The sequence below is a fragment of the Odocoileus virginianus genome, chromosome 3, assembly GCF_023699985.2.
Source record: "Odocoileus virginianus isolate 20LAN1187 ecotype Illinois chromosome 3, Ovbor_1.2, whole genome shotgun sequence".
Lineage (NCBI taxonomy): Eukaryota > Metazoa > Chordata > Mammalia > Artiodactyla > Cervidae > Odocoileus > Odocoileus virginianus.
This window is the reverse complement of record NC_069676.1, coordinates 42716516-42734165: the sequence shown is the minus strand read 5'-3', so window position 1 is coordinate 42734165 and position 17650 is coordinate 42716516. Positions and strand designations below refer to the sequence as shown.

General features: G+C 35.4%; 1 protein-coding gene across 17 annotated transcripts in view; it reads left to right on the top strand.

Annotated features, from left to right (window-relative positions):
- The window catches only part of CDKL3 (cyclin dependent kinase like 3), a 77391-nt gene that overhangs the window by 13521 nt on the left and 46220 nt on the right, over positions 1-17650 (top strand). For 15 of the 17 annotated variants that reach the window (XM_070465380.1, XM_070465369.1, XM_070465373.1 and 12 more), the window contains exons 4-11: positions 4823-5001; positions 6244-6356; positions 7745-7884; positions 8198-8254; positions 12921-13009; positions 15068-15221; positions 15328-15656; positions 17032-17122. In XM_070465380.1, coding sequence (XP_070321481.1) covers positions 4823-5001; positions 6244-6356; positions 7745-7884; positions 8198-8254; positions 12921-13009; positions 15068-15221; positions 15328-15656; positions 17032-17122 — 1152 coding nt within the window. The remainder of the gene's footprint in view (positions 1-4822; positions 5002-6243; positions 6357-7744; positions 7885-8197; positions 8255-12920; positions 13010-15067; positions 15222-15327; positions 15657-17031; positions 17123-17650) is intronic. The other 2 variants (XM_070465378.1, XM_070465379.1) reach the window with 1 other exon arrangement.

The window sequence follows — 17650 nt, the reverse complement described above, 5'->3', positions numbered from 1 at the left end:
GTCATGTGTGGATGTGAGAGTTGGACCATAAAGAAAGCTGAGCGCCAAAGAATTAATGCTTTTGAACTGTGGTGTTAGAGAAGACTCTTGAGAGTCCCTTGGACTGCAAGGAGATCCACCCAGTCCATCCTAAAGGAGATCAGTCCTGGGTGTTCATTGGAAGGACAGATGTTGAAGCTGAAACTCCAATACTTTGGCCACCTGATGCGATGAGCTGACTCATTCGAAAAGACCGTGGCGCTGGGAAAGATTGAGGGCAGGAGGAGAAGGGGACGACAGAGGATGAAATGCTTGGATGGCATCACCAACTCAATGGACATGAGTTTGAGTAAACTCTGGGAGTTGGTGATGGACAGGGAGGCCTGGCATGCTGCAGTTCATGGGGTCGCAAAGAGTCGGACTGACTGAGCAACTGAACTGAAATGAACTGAATTGTCTTTTTCTCTCAGGTTATGTATGGGCTTCTTCAGGCAAAGCTTCTTATTGACTGCTTTTTCCCCTCATGCATGGCCATATATCTTTCTTTGCACACCTTTTTGGGGGGATTTTCTTGGAAATTTTGTAATTTTTTGTTGAGAACTGGACATGTAAAATAATACATTGTGGCAATCTTGAGATCAGAATTTCCCATGTCTCAAGGTTTGCAGTTGTAACTTTTAGTTATTTTCCTGAACTAATTTGTGAAGTCTGTATTCTTTGTCATGTGTGACCACTGAAGTCTCTGCTCAGTTAGTTTAATGGTCAGCTAATGTTTGAACAGAGATTTCCTTAAACTCTTGAAACTAATAAATCTCTCAGCCATATTTACTGGGTATTTACTGAGGGCTCCTTCTCTCTCTGTGTTGGGGCATATCTTCAGTGATTAGGCAGAGAGTTTACAACTTAGCCCTTCTTGCTTGTGTAGAACCTAAGTTCCACCAGACTTGAGAGCTTAGGGACAATCTCAGGTCTTTCCTAGTGTGTGCACAGCTGGGCATGTACCCTTCATGTTGGAACTTTCCAAATCCTTTATGGACATCTCACTCCCAGCCTCTCTTTTTAATTAAGTATTTTGGTCAGCTTGTTGTTTGTCCTGTTATAGCTCCCTCAGGTGGCTATAATGTTATTTAGTAGCAGCTAATTGTTTCTGACAAAGGCCATTTGCCCCCGGCAAGCTCTGAGTTAGGTCAGTGAAGACAAGCCTTCTAGTGGAATTTTCCAGTAATCTGACAGACATGTTAGATAATGACTGTTACTTGAGAATGGGGCTTTGGAGGAGATCCAACCCTATAGCTAGGAGATACAGCTTCCTCTGGTGGCTACTAGGCTGCTATTTTTCACCATGATTTGGGAGCTGTTGGTCTACAAAGCTACCAGGAACTGGGGAGTGGGGAATAGAAATAGGATAACTTAAGAATACCAGTGGATCATATGGTGAGGTTATGTTTTAACTTTTTGAAGAAACTGCCAAGCTGTTTTTTTCCAAAGTGGCTATACCATTTTATATACCCACCAACACTGTATCAGTTTTTCTGTATCCTCCCAATATTGTTATTATCTTTTGATTATCACTATTCCAGTGGATGTGAAGTGGTATCTTTTTTTTTATTTTGAGCAATAAAACTCTTTATTCACAAATGACATGACCATTTCTGTAGAAAATTTTATAGAATCTACAGTAAAGTTAAAAGAACTAAGCTGTAAGTTTATTAAGATTGTAGGACAGAAGATCAATATACCAAAATTGTTTGTATTTCTGTGTATTAGCAACAATGAGAAACTGAATTTAAAATACCATTGTAATAGCATCAAAAATATAAAATACTTAGAGAAAATCAGACCTATTACACTGAAAACTATTAAACATTGATGAGAAAAATTAAAGAAAATCTAAACACATAGAAATACTATGTTTATAGAGGTCTCAGTGTGATTGTGGAAGACCAAAGAGGATGTTGTTAAAACAGAATTTTAAAATTGGAATTCACAGAGTGCTTGATTCTCAAAGATAACAAAATTCTGCATGTAGTCAGGGTGTTAACGGTTAAAAAGAGGGAACATATTAGGGTGTCAACTGAGTGCATCTTTATGCATGTTTAAAGCACTGAGGAGGAGGGTCATGGCTGTGTAGTAGGCAGAATATGTAAAGTGATATTTTAAAGTGCTTTTCCACGTCTATTTTTGCTCATGTTATATTCTCAGATCTTGGTATAGTACCCGGTATGTAGTAGTCACTCAGTAAAAGTTGTGAAAGTAAAAAGGGACTAACAAAGTTTTACAGATGGTGCCTTTAAGGTGATTCATTCCTCTAAGATAATTATTTGGCCAGTTAGGAGGAAGACTTGAGGCAGAACAAAAGCTAATCCCAAAAGCTTATAGCAATAAGTTATATACAAAAGGAAAGATCCCAGAATTCTGTCACCAAGATGTTTTCACTTGTGCTGTGATACTTTGCTGGTGATGAGAATATGCTTAATACATTTGATAAAGTTTTTAAATGCCTTCTTTGTTTCAGGCACTGTACTGGGCACAGGGGATGTAGCCTGAACAAAACAGATACACATTTTGCCCTCATGGAACTTACCATCTCATGGGAATGACAAGTAAATAGGCAAATAATAAAGCATGGCAAATAACTGTGAAGGAGGAAGTGTAGAATTATATATAAAAGGTACCTCTATTGCAGACATCTCAGCTGAGACATGAGGAAATAGTTGGTGAGGCAGTGTTCTAGGCAGTTGGAACAGCATTAGCAAATGTAAACAATCATGACACAAACCTGGCAAATTTGGAAACTAATATTCTATAGGCTAGGGAAGAGTGGCTGAGAATGTGAGCAGAGGCCAAATCCTGTAAGTCCTTACCAGTCATTTTATGTAGCTTCAAATTTGTCCTATGGCATGGGGAATCCTTGAAGGAGTGACACAATCATACACATGATTTTAAAATAATAGTCAGATTTCATTGTGGGCAGTGAATGGGAGGGGATCAGAGGGAATTCAGGGAAACCATTTAGTAAGGTAATAATTTTGATGAGAGAGCTTAGGGAACTTGAACTAGGGAGAGAAGTAGATGGAGAGAATATGGGACCTGAGGCAGAAATGTGCCTTGATTTCTGGCTTGAGCCATGAGGTCAATGTTGCTTCCATTCACTGAGCTGAAGGACTCTTAACAAATGGGTTTGGGGGAGAAGATAATCCATTTAGTTTTTAATTATCTGAGTTTGTGGGAGTGTGTAGGTCAGCCTTCTTGCAGGCTTCCACTTCTTGTGGAAACCAAGAGAAATATCTTGGTTAGAGATAGAAATATGGAAATCATTAGTAAATAGATAGTTACTGAGGCCTGTAAGAGTAGATGAGATTGAGATAAAACAGCCAGTAGGTGGGAAGAAGCCCAAAAGAATATGGTATTCCCATAATGAAGTAAAGAAAGTACTAAAAAAAAAAAAAAAAAAAAAGTAGATGAGATTGTGCAAGAAACAAGAGGCATGAGAAGAGAAGCCTAAGACCAGAAGCCTACAATTACAGACAGAGAAAAGGAAACTGCCACAGGAGGAAACTGGTCCCAGGAGTCAGGAATGAAGGAGTGGTTGCCTGTATTTGTACACTAAGATATCTAGTGAGGGCTTCCCTGGTGCCTCAGCTGGTAAAGAATCCGCCTGCAATGCAGGAGACCTGGGCTCGATCCCTTGGTTGTGAAGATCCCCTGGAGAAGGGAACAGCGGCTACCGACTCCAGTATTCTGGCCTAGAGAATTCTGTGGACTATATATACTCCATGAGGGTCACAAAGAGTAGGACACGACTGAGAAAATTTCACTTCACATCTGGCAAGATATGTATTGAGGGGTGTCTGTTGGATGTAACAACAATGAAGTTGTTGATGACTTTGGCCCGGACACTTTTTAAAATTAATTTTTCTTGGAATATAGTTGTTTTGCGAGCTTCCCAGGTGGCACAGTTGGTAAAGAATCTGCCTGCCAGTGCAGGAGATGTAAGAGATGCAGGCTTGATCCCTGGGTCAGAAAGATCCCCTGGAGTAGAAAATGGCTCCCCACTCCCATATTCTTGCCTGGAAAGTTCCCTGAACAGAGGAGCCTGGTGTGCTGCAGTCCATGGGGTCACAGAGAATTGGACACAACTAAGGGACTAAGCAAATAGTTGTTTTAAATTGTTGTGTTAGTTTCGGCTGGACAGCAAAGTGAATCATATATATATTTTCCCACATTTTTTAATTTCCTTCCTATTTAGGTCTCCGCAGAGCATTGAATAGAGTTGCTAGGGCAGTTTGAATGGGGGAGCAGAAGACAGACTGCTCACCTTCCACTTGAGCAGTGAATGAGTGATCAGAAAGTGAATAAGTAAAAATAATGTTTTTAAGAAGTTTAGCTATGAAGGAAATGAGGCAAAGGACAGTACCTGGAGTGTGACATGGGGTTAATGGAAAGTTAAACTTTTTCCATTAAGTTCTTTTTGATTACTTTTTATTTTAGGAATGTGATTTATCTTTCCAGTATTACCTTCATTATTATCTTTTCAAGGGGTTGGGAAGATCCCCTGAAGTAGAAAATGGCAACCCACTCCAGTATTCTTGCCTGGAAAGTACTGTGCATAGAGGAGTTTAGTGGACGACAGTACTAAGAGGTACAAAGAGTCAGACACAACTGAGTACACACACACAACTATTTATACTTACATCTTTTTGCACTGTGTAGTTAATTCGTTGCATGTGATAAGAAAATAACTTCACTGTCTTAATTAGCTAGATTTTCTCTTAATTGTTGAAAAATTTTCTAGATAATGAAACCTTATTTTAATGTATTACATATTCTGTTTGTTTTTTAGATCATTCATCGAGATATAAAACCTGAGAATATTTTAGTATCCCAATCAGGAATTACTAAACTCTGTGATTTTGGTTTTGCACGAACGCTAGCAGCTCCTGGAGATGTTTATACGGACTATGTGGCCACACGCTGGTATAGAGCTCCAGAATTAGTATTAAAAGATACCTCTTATGGAAAGTATGTATAGTTGGGGATCCTGCCTGGCCTTTCCTAGCCATCTTTTTTCCCTTGGTGTATCTGTCACCAGAACTACTGACAAACTCTGCCTTCTGCATCTGGGCTTGGGATAGAAAAGGGACACCCCAAAATAGAGCAGAGAGACCCTAGACATCTACCCTGCTGCTGTTGATGTTACCACACTTGCCTCTGGAGCTGAGTGGCCCCAGCCCCAGGAAACTTATGCAGAAACCTCTCAGGCTGCCATCCATGCTTGCCTTAAGCTGTGCCCCACCGTTTACAGAGTGGCCTCCTTGCTTCTCTGTAGACTCTAGATTCTGCAGTGATTTAAAAATCTACTCTGCCAGTGTTACCACAAGTTTCCTAGTTCCTGAGTATGGCACAGTCTTTGCAAAGACTGACAAATAATAATCTTTAAATTGTACTAGATATTTCAAAAAGTAAAAATGCCTCAGTCTATTGTGAATCAGTAAAAATAGTATAGGAAACAACAATCTAATAAACAAATAATGAAGCTTGAAGAATGTAAAGACACCATCAAGAGTGAGGGTTACAAATTCCTCCATATCCTCACCAGCACTTGTTATTATCTGACTTTTGGATTCTAGTTATCCTTATGGGTGTGAAGTGATATCTCATTATGAGTTTGATTTCCATTTCCTTGATAACTAATGATTTTTTTACTTCATTGTTGATCTTTTTATGTGCTTATTGATCATTTATATACCTTCTTTGGAGAAATTTCTGTTCAGATCCTTAGCCCTTTTTTAAATTGGACTGGCTTTTTATTATTAAATTCTAAGAATTCTTTGTACATCTAGATATAAATTCCTTATCAGATACTTATTTGCAGATATTTTCTCTTATTTAGTTGTCTCTTGATTTTCTTGATGGTGTGTGTCATTTGAGAAACAGAATTTTTAATTTTGATTAAGTTCATTCTGTCTGTTTTTATTATTTGTTGCTTATGCCTTTGGTGTCATACTTAAGAATCTTTTGCCAAATCCAAGACTGTGAAACTCCTCTGTTTTAAGAGGTTTCTAGTTCTAGTTCTAGTCTTCCATCTACTTTGAGTTAATTTTTATAAGTGGTGTAAGATAAGGACATGGACATAGGTTCAATCACTGGTTGGGTAACTAAGATCCTGCAAGTCGCACAGCATGGCCAAAAAAAAAGTGTTTTTTAGAAAAGATGTTTTATATATTTCTCCATGAAAGAGTGATTTATTCTTGTTTGTTTCAGACCTGTGGATATCTGGGCTTTGGGCTGTATGATCATTGAGATGGCCACTGGAAGTCCCTATCTTCCTAGCAGCTCTGATTTGGATTTACTTCATAAAATTGTTTTAAAAGTAGGTAGGTATTACTGAAATGTACTGTTAAATGCCTAAGTAAGTGTTTTCAGATAAATTCTGCTTGATTTTCAAATTTAGTATATCTTTATAAGAATAAAGAAGCGTATTGTTTTGGTAGATGAAAGTAGATAGATGCTTTGGGCTGATAAAAAAAAAGTAGAAAAATTCTCTCTGTTTTTGAAAATAACATTTTTTTTCTGCCTGGATGCAAATAGCAGTACCATGTTGATGGTTGATACTAAGAAAAATAGTAAAATAGGAACCTACTTCAGTTTGTCTGAAAGTTGTTATAAAATTTTGGCTTCTACAAATATTTGCTTCTTTCAAAGAGGACTTTCAAGTAATAAAATTGATTTTTATTTTGATGCTCTTTTAAAGTGCTTGGAAATAGAAAACCAGTTGTTTACTAAGAAAACTTTTATTAACCACAGTAGATAAGCAGATAGCTAAATATCTTATTCAAAAATATTTTTGATGATAGCTGAATTATTTGATTATCTGCTTTGACTACCCAAACATTTTCATGGTTAGTGTTGCTCATGGAGTTTCAAAGACTTTCTATATATATTTTTGATTGAGGAGCTTGAGCAACCTATTTTGTGGTGAGAAGGCTATACATAAACACGTAAGTACAGGATCATGAGGAAAGTACTTTGAACAACTCTAAAAACTGTGAATCTGGATAAATATTGGTTAAAGATACAGTTTACAGCCTTAAAGCATCATACTTTTTTCTGTCATATTTAAAATTCTGGTTATGAGATTGATGAGAGTAGAGATGATGGGATCAGTTTTGTCATTTTACAAATGAGGAAACCAAGATACAGAAAAGGAAGATTTGCCCAAGGTCACAGAACTAGTTAAGAGCAAAACTAGTGGTAGAACTTAGCTGTTTCCACTCCTATTTAATGGTTCTGTACATTCTGCTACTAATCTATAGCCTTGTTTTTTCTTTGCAATATTTCTATTTCTAAATAATTTTAGTATTTTAGTTGTTTTGAATAAGACTTTGCTGATGAACACTTGCTAGATAAACCATTTTGATACCCTTATGGAAATACATAAAAGTTTGAATGTGCCTTTTCTAATAGCATTATATATTATGTCTTGTATTTTGAAAAAAGAAAATGCACCTGTGGTTTTTTATTCTCAGCTACCTATGTGCTATCAACAGATTACTGGGGAACTCACTTTTTTATGCTATATTCAGAAGATAGTTCCTTATGCTATATTCAGAAGATAGTTTCTTGTTCAATTTTAAAAAGTTAAGAGAACTTAATTGTTATTCTTTCTTTTAGTAATTTGATGCAGACCACATAACAACTTGATTATTTTGATTATAGAATGATATCCCTGTTTTCTTATGTATATATATTTTTCTCTTTTCAGGCAATTTGACACCTCACTTGCAGCATATCTTTTCTAAGAGTCCCATTTTTGCTGGGGTGGTCCTTCCTCAAGTTCAACATCCCAAAAGTGCAAGAAAAAAATACCCAAAGCTAAATGGATTGTTGGCTGACATAGTTCATGTATGTTAAGAGATTAATGACTTATTTCTTGGAAATTTGCATAAATTATAATACAGTTTTAAGATATGACTTTAATGAAATTACAAAAGGATTCATGAAGTAATGTTAACTGTTCAAAGTTACTATATTCTTCTGTGTTTATGTATTTAGTTCAGAGAAGTTAAAAGTCACAGACTGTTAGAATTGAAAGGCCCCTGGGATAATCTGATCTGTTCTTTTTTGTTAATTCCAATTTTATTGATAAACTGAAAAATTTTAAGGATAGACTGGAAAATGTTAAGGACTTACCATGTTGATCAACACCTCTTAACAGCCAGTCTTCCCAGCAGTCTACCCAAGAGATTTCTTCCTTGTACAGTGGTATTCTAAGGTATGTCAAGACTTTGGCAGCTATAGTTGTAATGTTGTTTGAGGATACACCAGTGCCAAAATTCAGGTTGATCTGGAGAAAACAAAAACATTATATAGCACTTTTAAATTAGTTTAAAATTTAAATTTTATTTTGAACTGCATAATAAATGTACCGGCATACTTAGAATAGAATTCAAGAAGTGAGAGAGCTACTTGCTTCTGTTTATTTTCTCTTCCCAGCCAATTTTCTTTCCCAGGGTCAATTAACGTGTCTTATTTCTAATGTACAGCCCTTAAAAAAAAGTGGTAATCTAATTTCAAAGCCAGTATAGCATGGTGTTTATGAGAGGGGGCTCTGAATTCACATGAACTTTCTTTAAAACCCAGCTCTGTTACTAATTAGCTCTGTAAACTTGAGCAAGTCAATCTCCATGCCTCAGTTTACTGAGTTATAAAACAACATTAACAATATTTTCTGGAGCTGGAGGATAAAATGAGTTAATGGTAGAAATGTTCTTAGCACAGAGCCTTGAATAAGCTGTCAACAAATGTTGTCCACAAATGTTGTTAATGTTAACTGTTGTTGCTGTCTTTTAGATAAAACTAAACATGACATGTAACATCTAAAGACTTATCAAAGGAAGAAAGTTATTTCTTTGGTAGCTGTAAAGAACTAGAGTTTATTAAAGGATCAATTTTTTTGCTACATTTTCCACTTTAATTTCTTTTTTTTTTCATGTCATAGTTTTGATTTTACAAAGAATACATAATGATCATAAAAAAATAGAATACTTGATAGAGAAGTTAACATTTTCCCAACCTCCACAATCCAGGAAAACTTACTATTGATGTTTTGGTTTATATACTTTTCCCAACCAAATACATGCATAACAGTTTATGCTTTTTAAAAGGTGTTATACTTTATTGTTGTTTAGTCACTAAGTCATGTTTGACTCTTTTTTTTTTTAACATACAAATAAAAGAGAGGATTTATTTTCATTCTGAGTTTATTTAACATTTCATCCAGTTGAAATGAAATAATACATGGGCTCCAACACTGACCAGACACTTGCTAATACTGAAATAAAAGCTGCCAGTCAGTTCATACTTATAATTCATTATGTTACCCAAAATATTAATAACTATTTACCTTTATAAGCTTATTGCACTTCATGTGAACTTTTCTCCAGAAAAGGTATTCCTAAGAGATCAGCAAACTGCCAATCTTGGTTCATTTTGTTCCTTTTGATAAACCATGATTCAACTCTACAGTTCATATTTCTCTATAAAGCATCAAAAATCAGAAGCTTCAACAGATAATGTTTAAAAAGACACATCTTGAGGCTCATTATCCCTTTTGTCATGAGGCTCTGGTCATCTCATTCTGGTATGCATTAAACTTCTGGTTAGTCAATCTTCCAACCAGTCACTCATTTTTCAATGAAAGTTAAGACTAACATGGAGCTGCCAATTATCCAGGGCTAAGAATTCTGAGGTTAGCTGGGGGCGGGAGGCTGGGGTGCGGGGGAGGGTTCAAGGTCTTGAAAGTGAAAGTGAAATCGCTCAGTCGTGTCTGACTCTTTGCGACCTCATGCACTGTAGCCTGCCAGGCTCCTCCATCCATGGGATTTCTCAGGCAAGAGTACAGGCATGAATTGCCATTTCCTTCTTGAGGGGATCTTCCCCACTCAGGGATTGAACCTGCATCTTCTGCATTGGCAGGTGGTTTCTTTACCACTGAGACACCTGGGAAGCTCTGTCTTACTTTACACACTGCTATGTAACCTGTTTATTTTCACTTAGCATTATAGTTTAAGCATACTGCCATGTCAGTAAATATGGAGCTGTGTCATAATTTTAGTGCTTGCATAGTGTTTCATTGTATGTCTATACTATAGTTTATCTTGCAATTTTGGACATTGGGTTTCAGGTTTTTTCCTTATTGGTAAAGATGCTACAGTAAACATCTTTTATATGTCTGCATGAACTTGTGGTATTATTTGCTTAGGATAAATTCCTAGAAGTGTGACTGGTAGACCAAAGAGTTTATACTTGTTAGGACTTTTGGTATATCTTGCTATTTTTTTCCTCCAGAAAGATTTCATAGATTTATACTCAAGTAGCATTGGGTATAAATCTCCATTCTCAATCTAACATTGAATATTACAATATTAAAAATATTTACAACTTAATAAACTAGAAATAAAGTATATTTTTAAAAATTGTGCTTCTTTCATTACAGGGAAGTTGGACATGTTACTGACATTAATTGGTCATTTGTAGTTATTATTTTAAGAATCCTTAAACTATTTGTGATTTAAAGTATATTTTTACATTGATTTGCCAAATAATCAAATTAGTGTCCTGTTGTGTGTGTTCTAAATACTTTTTTCAAGTTGAATAATCCAGTGATTTGGAATGCCACATTTATCATAGAGAGATTGCTTGTACATGCTGAGGTATATTTGTATTTCATTGATTTCTCTCCTTATTCTATTACAAGTACAATTTTGATTATTATAACTTTCAAATACATCTTTCTTTTGGTCACACCATGCAGCTTGGGGGAATCTTCGTTCCCCAACCAGTGATTGAACCTGGGCCCTGGCAGTGAAAGTGCTGAGTCCTAACCACTGGACCACCAAAGAATTTTCTAAAATACATCTTAATGCCTGGTGTAGAGCATGTATTTTTTCCCCTAGATTTAAAATTTTTTAATAACATTATAATGGTATAATTTCTACACAGTAAACTACATGATTTCAGATGTACAATTTGATGAGTTTTGGTAGATGTATACATACCTGTGAAACCACTACTACAATCAACATACCTAAGATTTCCATCACTTCCCAAAATGTCCTTGCATCCTTTTGTAATCCATCTTTCCCTTCATTCCTATCCCTAAATAATCACTGATTTATTTTCCACTATAGTTTATATTTTCTAGAATAGTCTGTAAATGTAATCAAACAGTGTATATTCTCTTTTATGTCAGTCTTCTTTAACTCAGCATTATAGTCTAGAGATTCAATTCATGTTTTTGTGTGTATCGGTAGTTTATTCCTTTTTATTGCTGAGTAACATTCCAGGTATGACTATATCACAATTTTTTAAAAAATCTATTTCCCTCTTTTGGGTTGTTTCCTCTTTTTGGCTACTACAAGTAAATTGCTGTTAACATTCACTTAGAAGTCTTTGTGTAGATGTGCATTTTTATTTTGGGAGGTAGAACTGCCAGTCTTTCTCAAAGTGTAATATTTTACATTTTCCAAACTAGGGCAGACATTTAAATTCTGTAAATTATACTATTTACAGAAGGAATATTTATCTGCTTCCAATTGGCTGTGACCTTTTAGGATTTTTGTTCCTAAGTTTTATTGATGGATAACTATTAACGTTCTAAAATAAGCACATACTTTTAGCTAGTTCCAGTCTTAAGGATATGACTATTCTCACATCATAAAGAAGATAATAGACTTTATGAGTCAATTTTTTAAAATTGTGGTTAAAGAAAAAACCACATAACATAAAATCTATCCTCTTAACCAAATTTTAAAATGTACAGTATGATATTGTTAACTATATGCAAATTGTTGTATAGCAGGTTTCTATAACTTTTTCTGTGAATCAATTTAAACATAGACTTTGTGAAATAATCAGAAGTGTAATATTATATGCAATTACTTTGTACATTCTGGATTTTAACTGTTGTTTCCATTTATGAGATCTTAGACCAATTACTTGTCTTCTTTGGGCCTTAGTCTACTCATCTGTACAATGAGGATAGTAGTACTACCTACCTTGTAGGGTTGTTGTTGGGATCAGGTAATAGGAAAAGACTAGACAGAGTGTTGTATGACAAACACATAATAAGCATAAATAAAAGTTACCCCCCCAAAAAAAAAACCCAAAAAAGAAACAAAAGAATAAGTTACCTATTATTTGTATGTTTTGCATTCTTTTGGAGGAAGAATGAAAATTATCAGGCAAATAGATTTTATTCAAATATATTTGAATAGATTTAATGCAAATATATTTGCATTAATATATTCTAATTATGATTATTTAATTATATGTAGATTCATTATGTACAACTTCTTTTCTGATACTCTTACTTCACTGTCTCTTTGTTTTGTGGGGTTTTTTTTAGTTCTCAGTTGAAGTAATCCCAAGTGAAGGGAAGCAGAAAATAGCTGTTCTGATAATGGGTTATTGAAGGATTTGGGGGCTTGGATATTTTTGAAATTGTTTTATGCCACATAAAAAGCATTGAATTAGGAATCAGACAATATGAGTTAAAATTCTAGTTTGGCAAATTACTAAACATGCTTCTAGCTCTATAAAATGGAAATGATAATTCATGAACTTTCTTCCTTACAGGGCTGGATAAGAGGACCAAAATGAGCTAATTAATTCCTACTAATTCCAGCAGAAATAGACTGACTTCTGTTTTGGCTAGAAATAGGACATTTAACCTGTAGTATTATTTTACAAGTACAAATTTCTTAGGGAAACAAGTGGTCAGAACTCACTGTCAGATATTCCTGAGGTCTAATTCTATCTTTTCAAGAACTCTTTTAGCTCTGGGTAATTAATTATACCTGCATTTGTGAAGTTTAATATTTACCTTAAGGAGACATGTTAAGAGCTTGTTTAACATGGAATCTTTTTTCATTTTCTAGGCTTGTTTACAAATTGATCCTGCTGAGAGGATGTCATCTACGGATCTTTTGCATCATGAGTATTTTACTAGAGATGGATTTATTGAAAAGTAAGCATTTTGAGTGAGTGTGGACTTTTTTGTTTTTTTTTATTAGGAAATTTTACTAGCGTGAAAATTGCTACATAGGTTAATGTTACACAAAAGAATTCAGTTTATCAAAAACTTACTGAGTTTTTGTATTGATATGTGGTAGACTTACAGGTGTCATGGTGAAAATTCTAATAATAAAAATAGTGCAGTTAACATTTATTACACAGTTAATATGTCCTAGACAGTGAGCTAAACTCTTCACATGCATTTTTCAATTCTTACTATAGGGCAGAGATAACATTAAATAAACCATCAATACTTTTTAACCTTGTTTCCACTTAGACCCCCGACTCAGAATAGTCCAGTTTTTCCTCTTGATAGCATCTCTGATCTATATATTATAATTAGCGTTCATTTCCCAGATGATTTTTTTCCTCTGCTTTGCTTATTATCTGTTGCAGTTCCTGTTGTTTTATTCTCCCCACCAAACTGGAAGTTCTCTGAAGACAGGGACCATGGTTCTTAAAGCCTTTCTCTGTCCCACATTGTATCTAAATATATGTTAACAATGTGGATTCATAAATCAGCCATGCTTCTTTAAAAAAAAAAAACACCATTTTCTATTTGGGCTTTGAAAGAAACAGGAAAAGTTTATTAATTGCAAAATTATTCAGTTTGCCTTGGAGTATGAGGCAGAAACATAAATATCAATTTTAAATGTGTTGGAGTTAAGATCAGGCATAGGAAGGTCCAGGACCTCCATTGAAAATAGACTGAAGTAGAAAAAGCCAAAGAAAAGGGAATTGCTGAGAGTAAGTAGAACTTGAAGCATTTCAAGAATGTTATTCTAAGACAGAAAATGAGAAGATATATTAAAAGTGCCAAAAATAAAAACTAAAAAATAAATAAAAGTGCCATTGATGAGAAGTATCAGTTATTGAATAAAAGAGTTGCTTCCTGTCAATTCTATATAGACTCATTTGATTTCTCTTGGGTATTTAGCTATTAGGATTTTACTATCACAGGGTGAAAGTTCTTGAGTTCCACAAGGCAAGGAAATTTTAATAGAAATGTGCCATTTTCTTATTCAGTCAAACTAATCACACTGTTTCTTTTCCCTTTATCTCACACTTACCCTTTTACTATAATTCTAGGGAAGAATTCATTCATGGTAGAACTTACTCAGTCTCAAACTGGTAGCTGCTTCAAGAAGGGAAACTGTGTAGCTTGAGGAGAAGGGTGGAAAGGAGACTTTTCAGTATAACCTTTTGAGTTCTGAGCCATACAACTTAAAAATCCAAACCAGGACTTCCCTAGTGATCCAGTGGCTAAGAATCTGCCTGCCAGTGCAGAGGACATGGGTCTGACCCCTGATGCAGGAAGATTCCAGATGCCGCAGGGCAACTGAGCCCATGTTCCATGCCACAACAGCTGAAGCCTGTGTGCCCAAGAGGCCATGCTCCACAAGAGAAGCAACTACAATGAGAGAAGCCCATACACCACAACTAGAGAGTAGCCCTCTCTACTAGAAGGGCAACTAGAGAAAGCCCTGCAGCAATGAAGACCCAGCACAGCCAAAAATAAATAAATAAATACATCCTTATTTTTAAGCCAACCTAAAGCCAAAACAATCTTGCTTCAATATTGATGTATTCTATTATACTTCAAAAATATTTCTCTAGAGTAAGATTTTAGAAACTAGTTCATCTTTTAAGTCCTGTTATAAGAACAGGACTTAAAAGGGACAAAGTGGCCTGAGTCTTCTTTTAAGTGAATAGTACATTTGCCAGAATTGAAAGCAATGCTTTTATTAAGTAAGCTTTACATCACAAAAGAAATCTAATTCATATGTCTATCTTGTGAAAGTTTTATTAATAGTAAATTACCATGGAGAAATTGTTGAAAGATGTATCTTTACCAGGAAACAACCTGTATTAGGTAAATATTGTGCCATCTCTTGGCATGCATTACTGATAACTTATTTATGCTGTAGCTCAAATGTAAAATTAAAAGGTCTTTTAAAGATAAAATGCTATCTGCATAAATAAAATTATTTGATATTGCTTGTTTTATCAGATTCATACCAGAACTGAAAGCTAAATTGCTACAAGAAGCAAAAGTCAATTCATTCATAAAACCAAAAGAGAATTCTAAAGAAAATGACTTTATGAAAGATGAAAGAAAAACAGTTTATACCAGTACACTGCAAAGCACTTCAGTTTGGGGAAAGGTAAAAACTGGTCTTATTTTTAGCCAATATAGCTGTATTATAGTTAGTACTCTAGTGATAAAAATAACTGTTCTCCTGACTCAGATTTTGGATGTATCTGTTCTAGGAATTGGAAAAAGAGAAAAAGCCCAAGGAGATCAAAGTCAGAGTTACTAAAGTTAAAGGAGGGAAAGGAGATATCTTAGAACCAAAAAAGATAGTGTGTGAAGGTGGACATTGTCAACAGGTTGCAGCTGAAATTGTTTATACTATGTCTCAAGATACGAAACCTGTAATCAGTGAGCCACCAAACGCTGTCAGTCCCAGCCCTAACTCTATAGGCATGAAAGATGATCCATGTGCTGGAGGTAGTATGGTGATGCCACCCATCAATCTAACTAGCAGTAACTTGATGGCTTCAAATCCCAATTCAAATCTCTCCCACTCCAATTCAAGGTGAGTTTTAACAGAAAATAAACAGAAGGAAATGGACGTAAGTTTTATAATGTTTTTATATAATGATATTTCAAAGAAGCAAGTTTGTAATGTCTGTATATAAACTGAATTGGAAGATGTATTGAAATTATAATCACATAATGGGCCATTACTAAATTCTTCTTATAAATGCTATAGAAGAAATTAACTTTTCTTGGCTATGCTCTAGGTGTGTGGTTTTTCACTAATGCAGTTTGCAAAAACCTCATTTTGAAAAAAAGGCCCTCAGAAAAATTACTTCCCATTTGAAGAGAAAAATGTAATGTGACCTCACTTTTGGTATTGATGTGCCTTCATATAGCAAAGTAAGCTTTATTTTCCTATTGTAACAAATTATCTAAATGGAAAAAAGATAGTTGAAAATAATCTTATGTAGTCAGATAGCTTTTCAAGGTTAAATATTTTGGGAGAAAAACAACATACTGGATCAATTTTAGATTCAACTACTATTACAGAGTTGAGACACTGGTACCATGAACCTGATTAATCAAGGGCAGTGTGATGAATGGATGGCAAGAGTATGTCTAGCAAGGCATCAGGGCCAGTTCTAAATTTAGGGAACTGCTATGGCTCTAGATGAAGAAGGAGGCTTGGTTCAGTGTCCTAGAAGATTAGTTCAATCCTAGCAGGCTGGTTTGGGCTGTAAGTTGTGAAGCTTAGTGGTCTGCAGAGGTGGCAAGTGAACATGTCTATACAGCAGACTACAGACAGCAAGTGTCAGTCGTTCTTGAGGTAACTCCCAAACCGTGGTTGTAATAACCATAATTATAAACTAGCCTTGACCAAAAGCTCAGAAATTCATGAACCCAGTAGTTAAGAGATCCAGGTTCAGAACAGATAGAAAGGACCAAATAGGCCAGCTTGAGTAACCCCACCCACAACATGGTGCCCCCACTGATGTTAGCCATGAGTGAGTTGTTCTCTGCCCTGTTTTTACCTCTTAGAGCAGTTGGTACTTCAGTCAGTTCAGTTCAGTTCAGTCGCTCAGTCGTGTCCAATTCTTTGCGACCCCATGAATCGCAGCATGCCAGGCCTCCCTGTCCATCACCAACTCCCGGAGTTTACTCAAACTCATGCCCATCGAGTCGGTGATGCCATCCAGCCATCTCATCCTCTGTCGTCCCTTTCTCCTCCTGCCCCCAATCCCTCCCAGCATCAGGGTCTTTTCCAACAAGTCAACTCTTCGCATGAGGTGGTCAAAGTATTCAAGGACTAACAATTGAATTTTGACACATGTTCAAGCAGTAGACTACCATGGTATAATTTATCATTATTGAAGCTAAAACAAGTATTTCTGAGGAGTTCTAATAACTTCTCATTTGTTTTTAAATAATAGGTTAACTGAAAGAGCCAAAAAGAGACGTACGTCTTCACAATCTATTGGACAAGTTATATGTAACAGGCATGAGGATACAGGTTCCACTCAAGTAAGGCAAGACCCTCATCATTAAATTACATCCTCTTTCAGCATTAGCCTCTCACCCTGTGTCCTTTTCTTTGTCCTTAACGCTCTCACATTTTTTTTCAATGTGCTTTTATTTTTCCCTTTTACCCTGGAGTGAAAATAGGTCATCATTTCCTTAATGCTTTCACAGTTTTAGTTAATTTCTTATAACATGATTTGTGTATTTAATGAGTGACTTGGGGGAAAAAAAGTAAGATTTTCCTTTAAAAATCACAAGACTTTTTGGTTTTTTACTTCTAAAAAATGATTTTAATATCTTACTTTATAGAATAAGAGCAACTGAGAAATAAATACATCTTACTTTTCCCAAGAAAACATAATTGGTGTCATTCATTTCCCCATTTTTCACATAGGAAAATAGTTTACTTTATAATTGAAACAGTGTTATTTGTAATAGTAAGTCATTGAAAAAAACACATCCATCCAAGAACACGTGACTGGTTAAATATGTTAGAGTATATCCACATAATGGGATACTGAGCATTACATT